This window comes from Vulpes vulpes, chromosome 8 (assembly GCF_048418805.1).
Source record: "Vulpes vulpes isolate BD-2025 chromosome 8, VulVul3, whole genome shotgun sequence".
NCBI classification, from domain to species: Eukaryota; Metazoa; Chordata; class Mammalia; order Carnivora; family Canidae; genus Vulpes; species Vulpes vulpes.
Window position 1 is genome coordinate 76,168,984 of NC_132787.1, and position 25,340 is coordinate 76,194,323.

The 25,340-nt window shown below is 47.7% G+C and overlaps 2 protein-coding genes across 13 annotated transcripts in view; both read right to left on the reverse strand.

Annotated features, from left to right (window-relative positions):
* BCL2L11 (BCL2 like 11) overlaps window positions 1-19,698 on the reverse strand; it is a 47,369-nt gene extending 27,671 nt beyond the window's left edge. For 3 of the 11 annotated variants that reach the window (XR_012003140.1, XM_025994351.2, XM_072767155.1), the window contains exons 1-3: window positions 19,449-19,560; window positions 16,735-16,871; window positions 16,477-16,566 (exon numbers count right to left, since the gene is read on the reverse strand). Coding sequence is in view for 9 of the 11 variants with exons in the window: in XM_025994351.2 (XP_025850136.2) it covers window positions 16,477-16,566; window positions 16,735-16,858 (214 nt within the window). In the remaining 2 variants the exon portion in view is untranslated. Of the gene's footprint in view, window positions 1-6,830; window positions 6,983-16,476; window positions 16,872-17,759; window positions 18,002-19,448 lie in introns of those variants that run through there. The other 8 variants (XR_003234340.2, XM_025994352.2, XM_072767154.1 and 5 more) reach the window with 7 other exon arrangements.
* A 2,513-nt stretch (window positions 19,699-22,211) lies between these two features.
* Window positions 22,212-25,340, reverse strand: part of ACOXL (acyl-CoA oxidase like) — a 348,114-nt gene continuing 344,985 nt past the window's right edge. The window contains exon 19 of one of the 2 annotated variants that reach the window (XM_072767158.1): window positions 22,212-23,101. In XM_072767158.1, the coding sequence (XP_072623259.1) occupies window positions 22,901-23,101 (201 nt within the window). In that variant the 3' untranslated portion in view covers window positions 22,212-22,900. The remainder of the gene's footprint in view (window positions 23,102-25,340) is intronic. The other variant, XM_072767157.1, reaches the window with a different exon arrangement.

The window sequence follows — 25,340 nt, forward strand, 5'->3', positions numbered from 1 at the left end:
AGGTTGAGGTATGAGCCCAAAGAGCTATAATGGGTCAATGGAGGGATCAGGGCTGGACTGGGTCACCCTCCCTAACTCTCCACTCCCATCCTTCATGATATACTTCAGTAAAAAGGACTACCAAGAAAACAAAGCTGATGTATACAATCTGCCAGGCTTTCTTTACAGAGAAAACAGCTCTAAGCTTCAAATGAAGGGAAAATTAAAGTGAAAACAGAGGGATGAAAGAACACCTGGGTGGCTCAGTGACAGCCTGGGCCTTTGGCCCAGGGCATGATCCTGGTTTCCTGGGATTGAGTCCTACATCAGGTTCCCCATGGGGAGCCTGCTTTTCCCTCTACCTATCTCTCTGTGTCTCATGTAAAAATAAATTTAAAAAATCTTAAAAAAAAGAAAGAGGGAGCTGGACATTAATAAGTTACAATAAATATTGCTTGAGTTGTCATTAAATCTACAAATATTTGGGCTCTTGCCATTACGTACCAAACTATTTTCTTAAGTTGGTAAGTGGTTTTGACCAGTTTGGTAGAAGTTATGCTCAGGTATAAATAAGATTGAGATCTAAATGCAAATACATGTTAAGTAGCATATATCCAGAATCCTTTCTAGACTACTTTGTGTTAAGAAATTCCTCAGGAGGAGCACATGGGTCTGGGTGGCTCAGTCAGTTGAGTGTCTGACTCTTGGTTTCTGCTAAGGTCATGATTTCAGGGTCATGAGATCAAGGGGCATATAGGGTCCCCACTGATTGGGAGTCTGCACTGGGAGGTTCTCTCTCTCCCCACGCTCTCTCAAATAGTCTTTAAAAAAGTGCCCAGAGCAACTCATATAGTAGAGAATCATCATGTTGAACCTGTTTCAATTTGAACACATATCCTTTGCAGACTGAAGTGACTGATTCTATGTTTTAAAAAAATTTTAGTTTTTTTAAAGGATTTTATTTACTTACTTGAGAGAGAGAGAGAACATGAGCAGAGGAAGAGGGAGAAGCAGATCCTCACTGAGCAGGGAGCCTGCTTCTCCTTCTGCCTGTATCTCGGTTTCTCTCTGTCTTTCATGAATAAATATATAAAATCTTAAAAACAAACATTTTCATTCCTAAAGAAGATCAGCAAAGCCCAAATTAAAGCAACTCATCAGTACCAAAGGCCTGTGTTCGCACCTCCAACACCCCAGAGTTCTACTTCTGAAGAGGACATAAAGTCTCAGCTCTCAGGGCTGCAGACTCAATCTATGCAGTCAACTGGCCTGTATCCTCTTCGAGTGTAGATGCTGGAGAGACAAGCTCAGGAGCTTGTAACAACTGGAGCACAGACCCCAGCCTCACTCAGGCCTGTGGGCTGCAGAAGAAGACCAGATTCAGGGACTGCTTCTCTCCACCACTGTCTGGCTGAGTGATAACTCTACTCACAAACCCCAGGGATCTGCTCCAGGGCAGACAAACAGAGGAAATACAAAGTTGAATTTGGGTTTCCCAGAGGACTCTGGGGATACCAACTAGCATTCTAATAGTATTCTAATAAATACTCAAAACCACCAAAGCACGGGCTCATACGAACGGAGTTTACACTCATCCACCACCAGGAAAACGCTGTTCTAACTGTTGGCATTGGTCACCTCGTAGCAATGTGAAGAAAAAGTTCCCAAGAAGCATTCATGATTCATTCATTCAGAAATAAAACCTGAAATTTAACAGATGGCTAAATAAGCATAAATCCTGTCAAAGGAAAAAAAGTCTGTTTTAAAAAATTTTTTCATTGTACTCAATGAGTATTTCTAATGTTAAACCAAAAACGCAAAATATCTCATTTCAAAAAAGGTTGCTTAACATCTGGCTGCAGGAAAAAGTAGTTTAGCCTGTGTCTTATGTCTCAAGACCATTCTTTCTCCAAATACACACACTAAACTACAGTCAAGTTTCTGCCAAGTGCTATGGGCCATCGCCCACAGGTGTCCCCGACACAGGCTCACCTTAGACACAGTATGGTTTCCAGATGTCTCTCCACGGTCCAAAGATTTGCCAATGAAGCCAAGCTTCTTTTCAGGGTGATGTGTGGGGTCATAGGCAGGTTAGGGGTGATTCAGACCTTCCCTCCCCATCCCCAGCAGGCCAGTTTCTAGAAAAAGATCTTTTTTGCTGGTTTGTTCTGGGACCTGGGGGAGTTAGAATTATAGTGGCATTTCCAAATTAATTCACTTCCCTGTGAGTTTCCTATATTCCTGAAACAGCTTCTTTCCAGAGAAAGTAGGAGAACCTTCATTACTGTCACACTTCTGGACATGCCATGGCTACAACAGGGTATGGAGGAAGAAGAAAAATTTATAAATTAGCGATGGGGTTCCCTCAGATGCTTTCTATTGGTTTATGTGGAAGCTCCCACAACCCTCTAATTAAGCACTTTGGTCTTCATTTGATGGATGAGAAAACAAACTAAAATTAACAGGTCTGCCCAGGTCACTCAGTGGGTCTGAGGGAGCCGGGATTCCACTTAGATCCTGCCCCAGACCTATGCCCAGCCCTGCAGGACACACAGCAGCAGCAGCCCGCCAGTGCCGAAACAACCTGTTAACCTCATTGGACAAAGATGTTTCACAAATCACTCACTCTGCTAAATAAAAAGCGAACCCCAGGTTTTTATTAAGGGGCTAATGTCTATCTACAAATACTTCTGGTGACGGGCCATGAGCTTGGCTTTCCAGATTTTTACTTACCAATGCCACAGGGCATGACACTTACTACTGAATCACACAAATAAGATGTACATGTCACAGTGACGAGCTCCTGGGCATGCCAAAAATACGAAGATTCAAATTAAAACAAAAACTGACATGTGTTATATACTAGATTTATTCTCTTATAAATGCTAGTGATGATTTTGGAAACGCAAAAAGGCACACAAATAAGACCACTTGAAACTTGAAAACAAAAATACTTGCTTTTAATGTTTTGAGTTCTTTTCCATTTACACTTACAAACTTCTTGGATACCCATGTTTTTGCCTCCCATTAACTCATATGCTGAACCTAACCCCCAGTGTGATGGTATTAGGAGATGGGACCTTTAGGAGGTGGTCAGATCACCAGCATGGAGCCCTCATGAATGGAATCAGTGCTTTTGTAAGAGGTTTCTATCACGTGAGGATACAAGAGGGCCTTCCCCAGAACTGGGATATGCTTAGCATCCTAATCTCAGACTTCCAACTTCCAGAAGTATGAGATGAAGGTTTCTTGGTTAAGCCACCCAATCTGTGGTATGTTTGCAATCTTAGCAAAAACAGACTTAGACATAGATGTCATCAATAATTTTGTAACCTTTTGTAACGGAACTTTACTTTACGCCAGCAGCATTTTCCATGCCATCATTTTTCTTAAAGTCATTAAGAAGACAGCACCACAGTCTGTCAAAAGGATGTGTAATCAGTGAGATTTTCCCTGTACAGTTAGGACAGTCCATAATTTTTTTGGCTGGGATAAATAATGCCTTGATCAACCGTCCGGTGCACATGTTTCTCCTAGCATTTCCAGCAGAATAAAGGAACGGCAGACAGTCCGTTGTGCCTCAGAGCAGGGTCTGAGGATGGATGGGTGGCATGGTGCTTAGAGCCAGAGCACAGCACAGGACCGAGCCCACAAGGTCTTACAGGACAGGCATTTGGTTTGTGTCAACAAGACCTCCACAGAGAAGGAAAGCCAACTTGGGTCACATGCCTCAGCACAGGTCCCAGCCGCAGACCAAGCAGAACCATCAGAGGACACTGACCAGATGAAAAAGAGGCTGAATGTTGTGTCACATAAGAAATATGCTGAGAGACTGAGGCTGCTCCCACAAAGGAGGAATGAAGACGAGTGAATTCTGGTGTGGGAGGTGGTGGTCCATGGGGAGCACCCCCCCCCCCCAACAGAGGCAGGGTGACCACAGACCAGGGGCATGAGGGCATCTGAGCACTGAGCAAATGCTCCAGTTCCCTGGTATAAAAGATCAGGAGGCAAGGTCTCAGACCACCTAACATTCAGTTCTATACACATCTTCAAATCTAAACCACAAATCAATGCATGATGGGATCTCTTTTTCTTTCTTACAGTCCAATCATGTAGGACCACAGGGCTTACTTTCTCCAATAAGAAGTTCCCCTACAGCCCGTGGAATCTGACTGGAATCACCCCTATGGTTTCCAGGCAGGACATGTGAGCAAAGCAGGGTGGACACCCCACAGGCTCACCACCACGGTCACATATAAGGCAGTTAGGACAAGAAACACTGCAATTATCACAGTGAAATCGTGAAAACAGTGGCTAAGAGTACTGCTAAATCTCTCCCCCAAAGTTAAAAGTCAATTATTATTCCAGAGTGTAAAATCAGAGAGTGAAACAGGTGGTGGCTAAAATTCCAAGTAGTACTCTGCCGTCAGAGCCAATCAACACTCATTATAAATATTTAGTTACAAGATACAGACTTCCAATCCCACCAAGGTGGGGTCAACCAAATCCCCCCAGGCCCCACCCTGTGTTACTAAAAATCCTAGAGAGCACAACAAACAAGATGTTGTTGAAAGGGGAAAGAAGAGGTGGGCTGTTTGGGGTCCCTTGGACTTGAGGAATGATGTGGCCGAGAGGTTCCTGGTTTCCTCATTACTTTCCATACATCCTGGGCAGGGTCCCACAGAGTTCTCCAACGGTGGGTCTCCAACGTATGGAGAGAAAGAGCTCCCAGGAGAGCCTATTCTTCCCAGTAAAGCCGTGGGGAAAGGGTGGCCTCACGACGGAAAACCGTTTTGGCCGTACCTATTCTATAGACCCCAGCTGTAGTTTCAGTGTGGCTAGGCAAGAAGTTGATCTTTCACCCATCCCCAGCTCAGGGGGCGGTGTCGGTGTTGTGGTTCTACCAGCAGGCTGTGTAACCAGGCTAAGGGAGAGCAGATCTGCCAGTCTTTCTCCTTGGCAGACGCAGGCAGGGCCAATCCTGCTGCCCTGCCAGAGCAGTGCTGGACAAATCACGTGGGGAGCTCTCTCTCATCCTCTGCCCAGGGGTAGCAGATGATGCAGACTCCCCTTCAAAGGTAGCTTTGGTGGGGCCCGGCAGCAAACTGGCCCTCCAACCCCTACCAAGCAGCAGGGAGGTGGTACAAAGTGAGATTAGCTGCCACTCCACACACACACACACACACACACACACACGCATGCACGCACGCACCCACCCACAAGAAGCTGGGCCTCCACCCCCACCGAGCATCAAGGAGCAATGAGACAGAACAAGTCAGAGCAAGTCAGCACACCACTTCCCCCACCCCTGGTTGGGGGAAGGCCCAGTGAGGAGCTGAGCCTGTATACCCACCTGGCAGCAACAAGACCGAACGAGGTGGTAGGAAACAGGGCTAGTGGCCCATAGGTTTTTTCCTCCCTAGCTTCGGGTGCCTGTGGGACCCAGTGGGTCACCAAGCCTCCACTCCCACCTGGCATCAAGGGTAATGCCTAGGAACTCCCATCCAGCATCATGAGAGGAACAGGGTGGTGGGAGGCAGGGCTGGTAGTCTACCCCTCACCCTTAGTCCAGTGTAAACAAGAAGTCAAGAAGAGCTGAGCTTTAGCCTCCACCCTACAGAAGCAAGGCTGTGAGTCAGCCCTCCACCACGTCCCTCCCCCTTCCAGATGTCAGCAGGGGCTATGGGGGAGCCAAGCATACACCTCCAAGAGAATTCAACAAAGCCATGTAATTTGGTGCTGCATTTTTGTTGGTAAGTATTAGCAAGGCTGAGGAGGGATCTGAATTTCTACCTCACCTGGAAGAAGAAAGCAAAAATTTTAGAACAGAAAAATACAACTAAACAAGAGGGGGAAAAGAACCTCACTGGCTGGGCTCAGTAATAGATTGGGGATGACAGATGACAGAACCCATACACATGATGTGAGATCCACAGAATTTATTCAGTTCAAGCAGACAATACAGAATGAAAACTAAACAGTCTCAAGGACCACAACGAAAAGACATTCTTGTCATCAGAGTCCCAAAAGAAAGGAAAAAATACTCAAAGACATAATGGCTGAAAACTTCCTGAATCTGGCACAAAACATAAAACCACAGATTTAAGAAGTGGAGTGAATCTCAAGAAGGAGAAACCCAAAGAAATTCAAAACACATCATAATTACACTTCTGGAAACTAAAAACCAAAGAAAAAACGTTGGAAGGCACCAGGCAGAAATAACACAATACTTACAGAAGAACAACATTTGAAAGATAGGCTTCTCATCTGAAACGGTGAAAGCCAGAAGTCTGTAAAATAAGCAAACAAACAGCTAACCAGCTGTGAATTCTAGATCCACTGAAAATATCCTTTTGCAATTAAGGGAAAAAACAAAGATTCTCAAACACAGGAACCAAGGCTTGTTGCTAGCAGGCCTATCATTTAGAAATGACTGAAGGAAGTCTTCTGAACACAAAGGAAATAATAACAGAAGACTGAGAACCTCAGAAAGGAAAAACTACTGAAATGTAGAGAAGAGAGGAGGAAATATACTAGATCAGCCTATTTCTCATGAGCTTCTTAAATTACATTTGACGGATGAAGCACAAAATAGGACATCACTTATGGTGCTCAATGTATATAGAGGAAATGTTTAAGACAATTATATCTGAAATGTGGGGCAGGTGAAGAGACCTGAAGGGATGTAAGGTGTTTACAACACTGCAGCCAAACCAAAACAAAAAAGGTTGATATCATTGATGTCAATAGATCATAACAAGTTACATTTGTATACTGTAATACTTAAGACAACCACTAAGGAAATTTTTTTTTTTTAAAAATTTATTTATTTATTCATGAGAGACATACAAAGAGAGGCAGAGACCAGAGACAGGGCAAAAGGAGAAGCAGGCTCCTCGGAGGAAGCCCAATGCAGAACCTGATACCTGGACCCCAGGATCATGACCTGAGCCAAAGGTAGACGCTTAGCTGCTGAGCCACCCAGGCGGTCCAGGAAATTCTTCTTAAACAAAGAAACACAGAAACAGAAACACAGTAAAATGGCAAACTTAAGACAATTACCTTTAATATAAATGATCTAAATACACCATTTAAAAAATTTGATGAGTGGCTAAAAGCAGTATTATTTGAAGATATGTTCTATACAAAAAAACTTACTTCAAATACAATATATGTAGCTTGAAAGTAAATAAATGGAAAAAAATACACCATATAAAGATGTACCATTATTAGTATTTTTTTACGAAAAGCAGAAGTGGCTATATTGGTTGGTATCACATAAAGTAGACTTTTTAGCAATGATAAAAGGATCAATCCAACAGGAAGACATTAAAAATTCAAAATGTGTGAACACCAAACTGTGCCTGAGAAATACATGAAGCAAAATCTGATAGATCTGAAAGGAGAAAAAGACAGACTATCCTTCTGGTTGGAGACTTCAACAGCATCTGTCTAAGCAACTGACAGAACTACCACAGAGAAAATCAGCAAAGATATAGGAGAGCTGGACAACACAATTTTTTTAAAATAAGATTTTCTTTATTTGAGATAGAGCCAGTGAGAGAGACAGAAAGAGGGAGAGAGAGTATGAGTGGGGGGAGAGGCTGAGGGAGGAGAAGCAGGCTCTCCACTGAGCAGGGAGCCCGACATGGGACTTGATCCTAGGACCCTGCGGATCATGACCTGAGCTGAAGGTAGATGCTTAACCAACTGAGCCACCCAGGTGTCCCTGGACAACACAATAAGATCTAATTGGCAAATATATTATGAACACTCCATCCAACAACAGCAGAGTATAGATATTCTTCAAGCTCTTGTAGATCATTTACCAAATTTAATATAATTGAAAAAATAACAGTTATTCTCTGACCATGATGAAATCAAACAAGAAAATGGTAACAGAAAGACAAGATAATTGCCATGCACTTAGAAATGAAACAACACACTTCTAAATGTTTTTGGGTCAGAGAAGCAATCTCAAAGGAAATAAAAACACATGAATGTCAATGAAAATGAAAACGGTCTCCCTTGACATATGGGATGCAGTTAAAGCAGTGGTGAGATTATGGCACTAAATGCTTCAATAGAAGAGAGGAAAGGTCTCAAAACATTCCTCCAAGTTCCCACCCCAAGAAACTAGAAAAGACAAAATAAACATAAAGCAAACCAAAGGAAAGAAATACTAAACAAAAAAAATTGTAAATAGGAAAATAGAGAAAAATGCACAAAAAAGCTGATTTTAAAAAATAAAGCTGATAAACCTCCTGAAAGGATAAAAAAATAGGAAACAAACCACCAATATCTAGAATGAAATGGACTATCACAACAGATCCTGCACACACTTAAGATAATAAAGAACAACATAAATACTTTAAGCACTCAATATTCAACAACTTAGAACCAATGGATCAATTCCTTGTAGTTGAAAATCATAAACTACTAAAATTCAACCAAGATGAAACAGACAACCTGAATAGTCCTACAAACACTAAAAAACTGAATTTGTAACTTAAACTCCTCCCCCGCTCCCCAAGAAAGAAACCTTCAGGTCTCCATGGTCTCATTAGAGAGTTCCACCAAACATTTTAAATAATTTTTTTTCCAAACATTTAAAGAATACCAACTGGGATCCCTGGGTGGCGCAGCGGTTTGGCGCCTGGCTTTGGCCCAGGGCGCGATCCTGGAGACCCGGGATCGAATCCCATGTCAGGCTCCCGGTGCATGGAGCCTGCTTCTCCCTCTGCCTGTGTCTCTGCCTCTCTCTCTCTCTCTGTGTGACTATCATAAATAAATAAATTAAAAAAAAATTTTTTTTTAAAAATAAAGAATACCAACTTTACACAATCTCTTCTGGAAAAGGGAGGAGAAGGGAACATTTCCCAACCTCTGTTAAGGCCCTGATCAAAACCAGAACAGTTTAAAAAGAAAACAACAGATAAATAACTCTCATGAACTTAGGCACAAAGACCCTCAAGAAAATATTAGCAAATTCAATCCAACAATGTATGAAAAGAACTACACCCTGACCAAGTAGGGCTATTCCCATGCTTGCAAGATAGATTAAATCAATGTAGCTCACCATTATCAACAGATTCTAAAATAAGCAAACTCATACATTCACATGAGTTGATGCAGAGTAAGCATTTTATAACTATTTCATTCATGATAAATACTATCAGCAATCTAGGAATAGAGAAATTTCATTTTTTTTTTTAAAAAGAGCATCTACAAAATACCTACAGCTAATGTCAGACTCCAGCATTAAAGACTGAAAGCATTCCCCCTAGAGGAATGAGGCAAGGAAGGCTGTCTGTTCTCACCTCTCATTCAACACAACACTAGAAGTTCTAATCAGTGTAATAGGGCAAGAAAAAGAAAGAAAATGCACAGATTATTAGAAAGGAAGAAATAAAACTTCCTATTTGCAGATAACATCTTCGTTGGACTCCCAAGAAATTTACAAAAAATTTTCTCACTACTGAGTTCAGCAAGGCTCCAGAATATAAGAACAAACAAACATGAACTATATTGCTACATACTAAAAATAAATGAGTTGAAAATAAATTTAAAAATAATACCATTACTAATTGTTCCCAAGTGAATGAAGTCCAACAAAACATCTACAAGATCTGTACACTGAAAATTATAAAAAACCTACAAACCTAAATACTTGAAGACATACCTGTTTGTGGAATGCAAGACAACACAATCAAGGTGCAAGTTCTTGACCCAAACTGATCTGTAAGTTTAATACAATTCCTATGGAAACCCCAGCAGGGTTTTGTAGACACAGACAAGCCCACTCTAAAATAGAGATGAAAAGGCATAGGACCCAGGTTAAAACAATTTTGAAGAAAAAGAAAAAAGAATACAGTCTGAGGAATCACTGTATCCATCCATTACTATGGTCCAATATGTAACCAGAGTAATGAAAGCAGCGTGGTCCTGGCAGAGGGACAGACATATAGTTCAAGAGAACACAGAAGAGAATCCAGAAATAGATCCACAAAAACATGCTGATTTTGAACAAAGGTGCAAAAGCAATTACAGTTGACCCTTGCACAACAGGTTCACTGAATTTTTTCATAGGCGGATTTTTTCAATAACCTTTTCTCTCCTCCAGCTTATTGTATGAATCCAGTATACAATACACATAACATACAAAATGTGTCTGTCAACAGTGTGTCTTACTGGGAAGGCTTCTGGTCAACAGCAGGCTATTAGTAGTCTACCAGTAGTTAAGTTTTGGGGCAGTCACAAGTTACACATGGATTTTTCGTGCATGGTGCCCCTCGCCACATGTTGTTCAAGAGCTAATGTAAGTGGAAAAAGGATGACAATTTCCATAAATGGTGCAAGAGCAACTGGGGATCTACAGTTCAAAGGACAGACTTTGATCTATACGTCATACCTTATAAACAAATTAACTCAACATGAATCACAAATCCAAATGTAAAATGTGAAACTATAAAACTTTTGGCATAAACAAACAAACTAGGCAAAAATCTTGGGGCTTAGGCTTGGCAAAGAGTACTTAACTGACACCAAAAACTTGAAACTGGTATCTGAACTTTACCAAAATTTAAACTTTGCTCTATAGAAAGGATGAAAAGAGAAGCTACAAAATGGGAGAAAATGTTTGCAAATCACATATCTGACTTGAGTCTAGAATGCATAAAAGCTCTCAAAAAGAGTGAAAGAGTAAAAAACCAAACCAATTGAAAAAATGAGCAAAACACAGAAACAGTCACTTCCTGGAGGAGTGTATACATATGCAAATGAGCACATGAAAATATATTCAACACCATTAGCCACGAGGGGCGTGCAGATTAAAGCTACAATAAGGCATGTGTCAGAATGGCTAAAAAAATAGTGATGACACCAAATGCTGGCTAAGATTTAGAAAAACTGGACCCCTCCTACGTTGCTGGGAACATAACCATTGTGGCAAACAACAGTTTCTTAAAAAACTAAACTACCATATGATCCAACAACTGTACTTCTGGGAATTAAAACTCACATAAACACAAAAACCTGTACGGGAGTATTTACATCAGCAGTTCGTTGTTGAGGTGTGGCGTCCTGGCCAGTCACCTGGTGAGGTGGCTTTACCAGGAAGCCTGTGCCCTCATTCAAATGGCAGCTCCCAGAAGGCGTACCAGGGAATAACGTACAACCTGCAGCGTGGGCTGGCTAGCCCTCCAGTAAGTGCCTGGGGTGCCAGGGCCCCCCCAAGAACTTGTAAACAACCTGAATGTCTTTCCACGGGTCAATCAACGCTTCACGCTGGGGAATGCTACTCAGCAATAAAAACCAAGCAATTACTGATACACACAACATCGTGGGTGGATCTCTGTGGAATTATGCTGAGTGAAAAAGCCCATCTCAAAAGGTCACATATGACAGAAGTGGAGATATGTAGTACAGATCAGTGGGTTGTTGGGGGGGTGGAAAGAGAAGGGAGGTACAAAAAGGGAGCAAGAGGGCTCCTTGTAACGGAACAGTTCTGTATCTTGACTGTTAATGGTGATCACACAAATCTCCACATCTGATTAATTGCATAGGAGTAAATCACACTCACATGCATGCACAAAATGGAGTGCATGGGGAACTGGTGAAACGTGAATAAGGTAGCTGGCTTCTATCAATGTCACTTCCAGGTTGTGAACTGTACTATATTATATAATATGTTGCCATTGGGGGAAACTAGGCAAAGGGCATATATGGTATCTGTATTATTAATTACTAAGTTTTGTTTGGAATGAGTTAGAAAAAAAAAAAAAACTTTCATTTTTCTCACTTTCTATCCCCACTCAGGACCTGTAAAGTAGGTTTGCTTCTCTTGGTTTCCAAATTAGTGACCCTGAATCTAGAAGCCAGAAGTGGGTCTTCAGCAAAGAAGACTATCATCAGAAGCTCTAGGCAGCCTTGAGATGCCTGCAGAACTAAACCACCCCACCTTCAACTTTTTCAAAAAAGCTGGAGTTCTGAAAAAGTAAACCCAAACTGGTATTTATAACTTGCCTGAAGAACACAGCTATCAACAAAGCTTATTTAAGATGCTTACAAGATCAGGCTAAGTACTTTCACTATAAAGTCAACAAAAGCAACCAAAGGAGTAAATTACATGGAAATGATGAGTGGGAAGAGTAAGGTCTCGCTGGCTAAAGTGCCCCTGAACATTTTAGCTCCTCCATCTGCAAAGCAACCTATCCAGATAAACAGAATGCCAGCCACAGATCTAATTTGCTATTTTTCTAGAAGAAACACTTTTAAAAAGTAAAAAGAAACAGGTAAAATATAAAAAATATACTTTATTTAATAGCCAACAAGCATATAAAAAGATGCTCACTATCACTCATCCAGGAAACTAAAATCAAAACTACAATAAGCACTTCACACAGATCATTATTATTAAAAAAAAAAAAAAAAGGAAAATGTTGGTGAGGATTTGGAGAAATGGAACCCCTGTACACGGCTGGTGGGAATATAAAATGGTGCAGCTGCTATGGAAAACAGTATGAAGGTTCCTCAAAAAATTAAAAATACTGGATAGATATCCAAAAGAACGGAAAGTGTGATTCTGAAGAGATGTATGCATACTTCTGAAAGAACTGAAAGCATCATCTGTGAGATGTCTGCGCACTCATATTAAGGGTGACACTACTCAGAATATAGCCAAGAGATGGAAACAACCCAAGTGTCCACTGATGGATGAATGAATTTAAAAAGTGTGTTACATAAATACAATGGATTATTATTCAGCTCTAAAAAGGAAGAGAAGGCTAATGATGAACCTTGAGGACACAATGCTAAGTGAAATATACCAGTCACGTAAGATAGATACTTACACAAGCTATCTAGAACAGTCGAAATCATAGACAGATACATGTGCTAGGAGCTGGGAGGAGGGGAATTGCAGAGTGGATGTTTAATGGGTATAGTGCTTTAGTTCTGTAAGAGGAGAAAGTTTTGGGAGTGGGATGCAAACTATGTGAATATACTTATTAACACTACTGAAATGTACACTTAGAAGTGGTTACGATGGTTAAGTTTTATGAGGTTTATGCAGGCTTTTTTAAACTACAATAAAAAAAGTTTTTATTTAACCCAATATATTCAAAATATCTCCATATATCATTAATATGAAGATGAGTGTGATATTTTACATTCTTCTTTACATACTAAGTCTTCACACTCTAGCGTGGATTGACACTACCAAGCACATCTCAAATTGCACTAGTTGCTTTGCAAGTGCTCAGTACTAACCTGTAGCTTCCCTACTGGGCCTGGACTGAGCCAAACCTCACCTGTCACCCCCCACAAGACAAATCTTACAGTTAGATCCAAATAGTTAAAAATATACTTTTGGGGGGGGGGGGGTTTGCTCAGGGTCTTTTGTCTACCAGACTTTTTCTGAAATCTTATTTGTCCTCAGTTGGCTCTTATGAAAGACTGATGAGCAAGACTCAAAACTCTGAACATCTCCTGAGCATTTCCTTTGTCATTAGGATTTCCAGGATGTAGTGCCTCTCCTCAGAGGGCTCACAATCTAAAAGGTGGGTCAGACAATTATCAGCTGCAAGAGGAGTATGCACAAGATGCAGAGGAAAATAAAGGACAACACAACTCCTACCTATAAACTCTGATGTTCGAGGGAACCAATGTTTAAGTTATCTGATGCATGAAGTTAATGAACTAGCTCTCACTCTGTTCATAATGTTCACTAGCACATTCCGACCTTTCTCAATTCTTACTTCCAACTGCAACACCTACACCGCCAAAGTATGAATTTGTGCAGAATTTAGCACACAATTTGTATTAAAAACACATTATGGCATAAGCACACACACACACACACACTAGAGAAAGCACTCAGAAACCTAATACCTGTCAATGATTTTAACTAAAGTAATCAGTTAATCACTAAGAAAGAGAGCATTTGTCAAATTAATCAATCCACCCAGGGTATACAGAGACCAAGATTTGGTTGGTACAAGGGGGGGGGGGGGGGGAAGCTTTCCTTTTCATGGAAAAATATAATATTGTTTGAATGTACCCCAAAAATAGGGGACATGGAGGAAAATATGAAGGCATTTCTAGTATTAACATCTACTTGATGTACATCCTAGACAAGAATTCACTTTCTCATTAGAACAAAGATACAAGGTCAGAACTGCAAGATCCACTGCCATCTACCCCAACTTGCTGAGCAGAAACTCTTATGAGTGAAGGAGTTCCTCTTTATAATCTCACATTTGTGGTGTCCCAGCTAAAACCAATCATAAAGATTTCTCCATGAAAAATGTATTTTGCAATAAATTACCAAAAGCTTCACTGAAGATCTTCATGGATATGGTTCAGTAAAAAACACTCTAAACATAATTAGAAACTAGAGAAAAGAACGCAAATATATCAACTTGGCATATTTCAGGGGTCTTTAGGCACGGAACTATTAGAAGAATGAGCAGGAAAAAAGTTAGAAACTACAGAGAGGGTCAATTTTATGCTTCAGTTTGATAAAACTCACATCTGACTAAGTCCTCTCCAATTCCCCATTTGTCCCCCACCCCAACAAACAAATCTCCCCTGAACCTAATTCTGAAAACTTACCTTGGTGCACTAACCCAAACTCCTTATACCTTACCATTTAATCCTCTCCATTCAAGTCTCAGTTATCATGCCAATCTACCAGAATGTAGTTACTACTATAAAATTACACCTTGGGACCCATGACTCGACTTCACAGGTATAAACATAACTTTACTCAGTAACTTAGATTGTGACCTCTGAAGAATTACATCTGTCATCTTGAGTAACGGTGCTTACCTTATAATAAGCTCACCGAACAGTATGTCACTGTACATACTTAAAAAAAAAAACAAAAACAACACACTATCTCACCCACTCTTCCTGATTAAGAGAAACTATTTTTGTGCATTAAGCCACCACCTGTAGAGGCAGATTTATAGGTCTGCAGGAAAAATTACAAGGCTTCCAAAGGATCCTTAAAATACACAGGTTTTCAAAAACACATACCATAAAGCCCTGTTCACTCAAAGTGAGCAAGAATGTCGTAGATTCATATACTCGGGAGAACTTTCATGGGCAAACATTTGCAAGTACCAACTAAGAAGGTTCAAATGAATTCAGGATGGTCGTAATTATCAAAGCAATAGTAGCAATAAACTTCAAGCTCCTTTCCCTAAGGAGGGATCTTAACAAAGTCTATCTCAACTTTTAGCAGAAAATATCTAGCCAACATGCAGCTACTGGTGTCTTTACCATCCCTCTTTGCTACTTCCCAGGAATCCTCAACCAGACAAGCAACCAATCCTCTGAGGTTCTAACTGTAACATAGGGACAGACCTGCAGCTCTCTGAAGGCCGAGACACAGAGCCCAATAGTATCTGCAAATTCAAGATTTGTCATTGTCTTCCAGGACTTGGTTTTAGTTAGCCTTTGGCCAAAGTGTGATCTACGTTGTAAGAAAATCTATACTGGATCCTTAAGGAATAATACTGCCAACTTCTATCTCATTGGTGCAGGAAGGAAGGACTTATCTGTCCAAATGGTAAGCAAATTCTGGTGAATCCTGACCAAGAAAGACATTGTCTATTAGTGGTGAAGAGTGATTTGAATCAACACAGACTTACTCCCTTACTGAGGCTGTCAGAACTGAACATGCTCAAAGTCACATGCTGGGGGCTCAAGGGTCAAATCTAGCAAACAGATGTTTTTATTTGTCTTGCTCTAAATTGTCAATTGTCAATCTGCACTCCTGGGCTATTTTGCACTATCCAATATAGGAAAACCTACCATTCTGAGACCACACGCCCACAGTCGGGGGCAGTTACGTTCTCCAATCTGCCACAGTCCTTACCAGTTCAGTTTCCTCACTGATCGTACTGTCAGGTTTTCTTGGTTCAGACCCTAGAGCAGTCTTTAACCCCTGAAATAAAATCCCACAATCTCATCTTCTTAGTACTATATCCAAAACCTCTGAGCAAATAAAAAATCAGCTCAAAGAGAAATCGAGTGGAAAACAAACCATTTTTGTGATGCTATATTGGTACTGCCTTGATGAATTAGATCACTTTTTAAGTGTCATTTTTGAAAATGGGGAACTTGTCTCATCTTTCTTCATGTTTGGTTATGTCGTTAAGCTATTTGCTATATTTGACCGAGTCCCCTTCAGGCACAAGGTCATTAATAGTTAAGTCTTAGTGGTTAGAACAACACATACACACTTCAATGAAGGCAGGCGGCCAGGATCAATAGGTGATACCAGGTACATTTTATCACTGCCACAAAACTTGGTAATATGTATAAAAAAAAAAAGTTGGTTTTGAGGTCTTATTTTACATCTCCATCAAAATATGGACTAAATCAATAAAAGGATTCTAAAAGAGAGTTTAATTTAAATGCCACACACAGCCTTTAGATAGATATTCAAGCAACCACACATTAACTACCTCTTACCCAGGTATTGCTTACCCATTGCACTGAGATAATGGTTGAAGGCCTGGCAAGGAGGACTTGGGGTTTGTGTTGATTTGTCACAACTCATGGGTGCCGGGCTCCTGTCTGTGTCAAAAGAGAAATACCCACTGGAGGATCGAGACAGCAGGGAGGATCTTCTCACAAAGATGAAAAGCGGGGATCTGGTAGCAAAAGGGCCGGGGCTGGCTGGTGGGGCCAGCGGGCCCTGAGGGCTGCCTTGGGGGCAGCGGTCCCCTTCGCCTTCAGGATTACCTTGCTGCTCTGTCTGTAGAGAGGTAGGAGCCCCAGGCCTGAGCTGAGGAGGTCTCTCAGCAGGCTGCAATTGTCCACCTTCTCTGTCACACTCAGAACTTACATCTGAAGGTTGCTTTGCCATTTGGTCTTTTTTTCTGCAAATAAAACAAAAACTAAGATTATCTTAAGCAAAATCATTACAAGTAAATTTAGCTAACTTTCGCGGATTCCTTCAAAGCTTTTAGAACAGCAAATACTTTAAGTTGTTGGTTCATACACTTCTCTGAGGATCTTCCAAATAAGAATAAAAACACACCTAAAATAACAAAGGTACCTCTATCTTTGCGGGGGGGGGGGGGGGGGGGGGAGGACTAAACTTCCTGCCACCAAACAAAACACAATTACAAGGTCAATGTGAAACTGGTGCTGTATCACACTCACACACTCATACACACACACACACACACACACACACACGTTTCAGAAGCCGCTTGTGTTAAGTGTATTCACATGCACTCTTTGCTCAGGGCCGACTTGAAGAAGTCGGAAACTCCCAGCAGGCTCCGATTTCCCGGGCTCAGACACCGCGCTGGGGCACAGGAGCGGGCGCAGATGCAGCGATTGCAGGCGGCTGGCCGCGCTCCCCACTCCGGCCCCATTGTTCTGCCGAAAGTGCTGAGGGCAGCAAGTCTGGGGAAGGTTTGGCAAGGGCCGGCAGTCGTAGTAAGTGCGTCACAATAGAGTTTGTAACTCGGAGCGCGGCGCGGCCGGGGCTCGGGCGCTCCCCGCCCGCGGTCCCTCCCGCTCCCCGCCCGCGCGCCCCTCCTCCCGCAGGGGGCAGCGCGCCGCACCGAGCCCGACGCAACTTCTGCGGAATGTACCGCACAGGGAGGTGCACACCTCCAAGTGGGGGCAGTGACCCCCGAAGGCGTCCCCGGGCGCCCCCTGCAAAGTGCCCAAGTAGCTCCGCACACGGCTCCCCGGGCGCGCGGCCCCTCGTCCCGCTGACCCTCCCCTGTGAAGGTATCCGGGCCGAAACTCACGTCCGCCCCTTCCCTTCCGATCGTCGCGCCCGGGCCCGGGCCCCGCGGCGTCCCGCCCGCGTCCTTCGCCGGCCCGGAGCCCCCTGGCCGTCAGCACGAAGGGAGCGCGGGAGACAAAGCCCGGGACTCGCGCTCAGAGCCCCCGGGGCCGCGCAGAGCCGACCACCGGCCGCCCGCCCGCCGCCGCCGCCGCGCTCCGCCGGGCAGCCCAGGGCTCCCCGCGCCGCGCCTCTGGCCCGCGCTGCCCCGGCCGCCGCCGCCGCCGCCGCCGGGAACATCCTCCGCCTCCTCCCGCTCCTCCCCTCGCGCACTGCGCCCGCCGCCGCCGGCACCGCCGACCTCCCCGCGCCGCTGGCGCCGGGTGCCCGCGCTCCCAATTGGCCCGCGCGCGGTCGCTCCCCGCCGCAGCCAATAGCCGCCGCCCTCGGGGGCGGCGCCTACGGGTCAGGCCGCCAAAGGCGAGGCGATTGTTGACAAACTCGCCTCCGAAGGCTGCCCCGGCCGCGGCCGCGGCGGGAGTCCCGGGGACCCGAGCTGCCCAGGTCCCCCCCAGCCCGCCCCGCCTCTGTGCCCGTCCGGACGCCGCGCGAGCCTCGGGGTTCCCGCCGCGCCAAGTGCCCGGGCACCTGGAGACAAAGCAGGAGCCTCGCGCTCTCCGCACCCGCAGAGCCGTCCTCGGACCCCAGCCCTTGCTGCTGGCCGGCTGGGCCGAAGACCCCAAAGGCCGCCCCTTCCCCTAGCCGGGGCACCCACCGTCCTCCGCAAATTCCTCCCTTTTCCTCCCCGAGCGCGGCGCGTACGTCCAAATCCCAGCCGCAGCCACTGGCCACGGGCACGCGTGTCCGCGCGCACCCGTGAGCGCGGCAGACGGCGAACACATCCACGCCCCGGGCTCCCGCGGCCGGCGGGTCTTCCGCCACGAGCTCGGACACCGAGGAACAGGCCCCCGAGGGCACCGCACCGCCCGGCGGCACTGCGAGCGAGTGGGGGTGCCCCACGGGCGGAGCAGGTCCTGCGGCCCGAGGCCTCTCGCCGTCGGGATCGTGCGGCTGCTGGTGTCTGCAGCGCAGCCGCGGCCCGGGCAGGGCAGGGCAGGGCAGGGCGCCCCCAGACACGTCCAGAAGAGCGCGAACGCTGCAGCCGCCCTGAAACCTCGGCCTCAGCCGGTGCAAGGAAAACGCCGAGTCTCGCCAGTGAAAGAACCGCCGCAGTTCCGCAAATCCTCCGCAGCGGGCCCGAGCACCCGAGGAAAGCCAAGGCGCCAGACCAGCTCCGACGGCGCGGCCGCTACCTGGGGAGTGCGGGGGGGGGGGCGTCTCGGGACAGGGCGGCGACACTTGCCGGCCGGCCGCGCAGCCCAGTATCCAGCAGCGGGGCCGCAGCTCCCGGGACAGCGCCGAGCGCGCGCTGCCCTTCCCCGCTCCCCGGCGCGCGCAATCCCGGCCCGAGCCGCACTTCGGCCCCCCGCCCGGAGCTCCGCACGCACGCACGCCCCCTCCCCAACCTGGACCTGCGTGGGGGAGGGAGCCCGCCCGCCGGACCGCCGCCTCCCGCCCGGCGGCCAGAGTGCGGCGGGGACACGCAGCTGCCCGCACGTGCTCGGGAGGGGGCGGAGGTGGCGCGCACCTGGCTCGGGCGCCTGTCTTCCGTCCTTACCCCGCCCGCTCCCGGGGGTTCGGATCTATTTACCTTGCGTTTCTCAGTCCGAGAGTCAGAGTCAGACATTGGGGGGGACGAGGGCCAAGGAAAGGGCGCCAAAGGGGTGGCGGCGGGAGCGGGGCAAAGCGGGCAGCCCGTGGCGATGCTGGCCGCAGTCGGGCTGGGGCGCGTGGGGCGACTGTGAGAATCCGGGGGCGGGGGCGGCGGCGGCGGCGGCGGCGGCGGCGGCGGCGGGGGACGGAGCCCTCAAGCAAGACCCAGACCTGGAGGCTGCGCGGAGCGAAGTGAAACCTGCACAGCCCTGCAGCTCCGCTCGGACTGGCGGCCCAGCGCCCTCGGCCAATCGCCGCGAGCTCCGCCCCCGCCAGGCCCCGCCCCGCCCCGCCGCGCGGGCCAGCACGCCCCGCCCCGCCCCGCCCCGCCGCGCCGCAGCGGCTGGCGCGCTCAGGCTCCAACAGGTAAAGGCGGGGGTGGCCCGGACGGGTTCCCTTGCGCGCGCCGCCGGCCCGGCCCCCCGCCGGGCGTGTTTACTGGAGTGACTAAGGCTGCCTGAAGGCGTGAGCGCTCGGGTACCGCCCCCCGCCCCCCGCCCCCACCCCACCCCCACCCCCACCCCCGCCCCCGCCCCCGCCAGTGTACCCTGGCCTCGCCCCGATCCAGCAGGGCCAGTGCGTGCGCGTGGAACGGAGGGGGCGCTCCGGGCACACTGGGCCGGGCCGGGCCGCTGCCGCCGGCGGAAAGCCTCCGGAGGCGCCGCGGAGCCCTCGGTCGGCCGCGGGGATTTCTGAGCCGCTCTGGGGCAGGCGCGGGGACTGGGTTGAGCCTCGAGAACGCGAGGGGCCAAGGTTGGGCAGAGGGTCTCTGGGTTCTCCTCTCTCCCAGAGTCCGGGGTCCTGGGTGAGTCGAGTCCCCGACGCGCCGGGCTGCTCAGCTTGCTCGCCGCAGCCTCACGCGGCAGTCTTAGGCGCCCTCCCTATGCCCCCTGGCAGGGGCACCTCGCTTTCTCCCGGGCCGGACCTCCTGCGGTTAAGAGGCAGAGAGAGCCCTTAGTGGGGAGAGTGGAGACAAGGGCAAAGAGCGGATCCCCAGGCGCGTCTGTTCCGCAGGCCCGGTGCGAGGCAGGAAGGCACTGCGCGAAGAGCAGGTAAAAATAGGGAAATGAAAAAACTCGACAAAAATCCTTTCAAGAAAAAAAAGAAGAAGAAAAGAAAAGATCCAGAGGGATCTCGGCCTTCAGGTGGGAGAGAGGGTGGCATCACTGCTGGGTCGGGATCCTAAAGATTGGTCGGGCTCTCAGAGAGCCGCCCGGGAGGCGCGCGGAGGCCAGTGAAGGCGAGCCCGGGGAGTGATGTGGGCACCAAGTACCCCCTGCCACTTCTCCCTGCGCGCCCCCACCCCCTTTCTCCTGGGTGCCGACGGCCTCACTCCCACTCCGGGACGTACTCCTCTGGGTCCACACCCTCATCTGTTCTCCTAATGGGGGTGCTGATCCCCACCCTTACCTCCTCCTGCGCTCCCGGGGCTAGCGGACAGCCGCGGCCGGGGGACTAGGGGGGCAAGGGCGTTCGTTCGGGAGATGGAACATCCTGCCGCGGGGAGACCTGGTTAGGTAGATGGCATAAAGAAACCGAGTTCAAGGATCCCCTAACGTCCCCACCCCCCGCCCCCGAACCAAGAAGGAAGGGACCTCAGTTCAGAGGAGCAGATCAGCGAGGCGTTGTCCCGCTGCTGGCCACCTCGCTCGGTGTCCTACGCTGCAGCAGCAGGTCAGGAACGTCGAGAAGACTGCACAGCCCCTGGTTAAACTCTTCTCAGCGCGTCTCTGAAGAGTCCTGAGCCAAGCGCAGGTGGCCAGGGGTCGTCGGAGGGACTCAAGAACGCACGCCGGGTTCTGCCCCGGAATTTCGTTGCAGGAGGGCAAGGACAAGGGCGTGCACGCGGCGAAGTGGGCGCAGAGCCCAGATGTCCACCCTGACCGTGGTTTGGAGCTGCTGCCCTGGACCTCAGGTGGCGGCCGCCGGCGGACAAACTCTTAAGCCTCAGCCGCCCTGCGTATCGCCCCGGGGGGGGGGGAAAAAAACAACAAAACTGCACCCGCTGGGAGCCAGAAACCCGCCCGGGTACTCCGAGCTCTCCGCGGGGTTGGGCGATGCAGACAGGGACAGGAAAAGAACCACGCAGAAGAGAGCCCTTGTGGTTGTCATCTGGTCCTATCAGCTCCGCCGCCCCCGCGTCGTCTGCTTTAGCGACCCTGTGAACGCTTTAAAAAACAAAGGCGACAGGGAAAGCAACCCGTTAAACACTCTTATTTTGGGGCGCATGGGAGAGGTCGGCTCGGAGTCTGCTCCTCCCGCAGCCCCGACCGTGCTGGGGACGTTCGGCGGACCTCTCCGCGCAGGGCGACCTCCGGCTCTGCCCGCCCTCTCCGACCCGGTCTGGAGGTCCTCTGGGAACTGGGCCACCGTCCAGAGAAGGGACAGTGGGGGAGGGGCAGGTAGGTGGGCGTGGGGTCTCTGCTCCGGTCCTGGCTGTCGCCCTCGCGGACACGAGCAGAGCTGTGCTCACACCTGCCTCTGCCCCACGAGACGTGGAGAGGGAGTGAAGAGGCCGGTGGGGCTGAGAAAGGAGCAAGCATCAAGTGGGGCAGGGGGGACCCGAGAAGCGGGACAGGGAATCTACAGCCCTTGCCCGGACTACAGGCTGCCAGTGTGGTCTCCCCTAGTTCCGAAAGCACCTTATTGCCGTGTACTGCCCCAGCCCGTCTCCCCATCCTCGGCAAGCAGCTGCAGCGCCTTTCCATCCGTTAATGTCTTTATTAAACTTTGTATCTATGCTCCTCTAAAGAACAGATTACAATTTCATATGGTAAAAGTATTTTCCGCGCGTTGTCTTACGGTCCGGAAGCCGCCTGCCTGCCTGGGAGGATGAGCCGGAGTTTGCGCTCTGCCGAGAGCAAAACTCCGGGCGCTCACTCCGCTTTCCCCGTCCGTGCGTCTCCTCTAAGACCCCAAGAGGGTCTGATTCACTGGAAAAGCATCACTTGCTGAACTGAAACTTTGCCCACGAGGGTTTGATTTTTTTTTTTTTTTTTTTTTTTTTTACGCAGCATCAATCCGTTTCCCAAAATCACTGTAAATCTGAGTCACCGCTGACAGCAGGAGACCTTTGGTGGCACCCGGGTGTAGGCGCGTTCGCAGAGGAGCCAGTGTCTAGGGAGATCCAGTGCGGAAGCTGGGAGAGGTGGCTGCCGCTCCGGCAGGGTTATCTGATAAAGCCGCATGTTTCGGGGCTGCAGCTTGGTTTCCTGTCCCAACAGCCCAACGCGCACCTCTCAAGCCTCTGTGGGAACCCTGCTCTGCGACCCAAATCCCCGAGAGCCGAGACCCAGCGCATGCCAGGCCAGCCTTGGCCCTAGTTCCAGGCGTCATAAAAGCTAGTGTCGTGGCAGCTGCGAGCGAGCACCACCCTTCGCACCACGCCCGCTATAACTTGGCTTCCAGCTTGCGCCGCTGAGAGCGCGCCCCTTCTCGGGGCTCGGGTTGCAGCGGTGCAGGGTAGAAGGCCCAGGCGGCCTTCGCATTGGTGATGCCTGCGATTGGGGCGTGGAGGGAGGTGTCTGGAATGTTAAAGGCAGAGATCACCCTCAGGGCATCATCCTTCACCGAGTCGCACAGATCCAGCAACTGAAAAACACAACGCAAAGTGACAGGTCAGATGTTGGCTCATTTGCAGCGTGGGGTGCGTAGGCTTTGCGCCCACTCCCCATCCACCCTACAGGTACAAGGGAAACTTGTTTCCCTTTGGATTTTCTGGGACTCAGGAGGGTAGAGGCCGTTGGTCATGAATAACCTTCACAATACCTTATCATAGAAATTTCTAAACCTGTGCCACCTGTCTGGCAGAAGCCGGCTCCCTTCAAACAGGGTTGGGGGCAGGCTCCAAAAATTATATGGGAATCTCAAGACCAAGGTCTGAGAATTTATCACCGGTCCCCTTGTCTGCCCTGCCCACCCCACCGCTCCAGTCCCCATCATAGCCCTCCTCTCCACCTCTGGAGTGCCTGGGGTGCCACCCTCTGGCGTGCAGAGGCAACTGAACAGGAAGAGCATGAGACAGGTGAACTAGTGGAGACATGCCCCAGTTTTCCCCAGACTAGCACCTTCTCACCCCTGCCTGGCAGCAGGCCATGGTTCCTGAAATGCGCGTGAGGTGGGACTGAGGATACTGACACCAAGCATTGGCATCTCTGCACCTTCCACCTGGCTGATGCAGGAAATCAACCTGCAGTTAAGGAGAATAACAAGGAACCCGGAAGATACCCTCATGTATTCTGGAAGGCATAGATAAGACATCTCAGCAGAAGGGAGGGGAAAACGGAAGCTAGTGATTTGGGGGGAGCTGCATTGGGTGTATTTTAATTTCATTGTCCATGGTTTAAGTGCCAGTGCATTTTTTTTTTTTTATTCTGGTGTGTGTGTGGGGGGGAGGGGTGGTGGTAGTGGAAATAAAGCTATCAAAATAATAGATTGTTTTTTTTTTTTCTAAAACTCAACAAGGAAGGACAAGGCAGAGGGACTGCTTTCCTTTCCCATAACCAGCTGCATACTTTACCCCTCCATTTTCAAGTTTTCAGCCAGCCATAAATTTCTTTCACTCACCAAATCACAGTTAGTCTCCAGTTTTCATGGTTCATTTTTATGGTTTGAAAAACATCACTTAACAATAGCCCCACCTTTGCTGCCATCACAGTGGTGGTCATCACTAAGCTATACTAACACTGTAAAGAGCACAGTTCCCTTAAAGGAGCCCAAATGCCATTTTAGGTGTTTAGAGACAATGAGGGGTGGGGTCCCCAAAACAGAGGTTGGGGTAGGGTAGGGGAAATAGTCTAACAATACGTCTTCCTTTAAATGTGCTCTATTACATCAGTCATTTCTAATGAAAACCTTCATTCTTTACACACTGGTTAAGCATCATAAAATCAGTAGTGAAAAGACTTTGATCATATTTGCAAGATGCACTGTGATGAACTTTCACTGACCAAGATTTCAAAGTTTGTAATTAATACTCTTGACAAATCCCTGACTAATCTGTCAACTCTTAAAAGTCTTTAACCACATACTTCAAAACCATGAGATGGTGTATAAGTCCTTAAACCTTCTACATATTGTAATTTCATTATTCAAGATAACTTTCCCTTTAGGTTTGCATCATGAGACTCAACCAGTTTTTGTCATACATTCAACAATGGTGGAGATTCAATTATCTGAATGAGTGTTAAGTGGAAGAGAGTATGAGTTTGGTCTGTTCAAACACAGAACAAGTACCCAGAGACAGAAATTGCAGGAGGGAGATTTCTGTTCAACATTTTTGCAACTTTAAAAATAAGAATAAAATAGATTTTTAAAAAAGGATCCAATGGCTGGAGTCCTATCCTATGGTACAGATTTTGCTGGGCTTGGGAGGTTTAGTAATACACATGGTGGCCCCAGGCCTCCTCTATTAAGGAGATATTGAAGAATTTTTTTTTAAGATTTTATATATTTATTCATGAGAGAGAGAGAAAGAGAGAGAGAGAGGCAGAGACACAGGCAGAGGGAGAAGCAAGCTCCATGCAGGGAGCCTGATGTGGGACTTGATCCCCGGTCTCTAGGATCAGGCCCTGGGCTGAAGGCGCTGCTAAACCGCTGAGCCACCTGGGCTGCCCGATATCAAAAAATATTAAAGGATTTTTATAAATACATCTCATTAATACAAGGTAAACTTAGGTAGTTACTATAACATTTATTATTATGTATACAATATATATATTTTTATTATCAGGCAGCCCCATAGGACTAAGCAAAGTACAGACATACCTCAGAGATACTGCAGGCTCAGTTCCAGACCATGGCTACGAAGCAAATATTGCAGTAAAGCAAG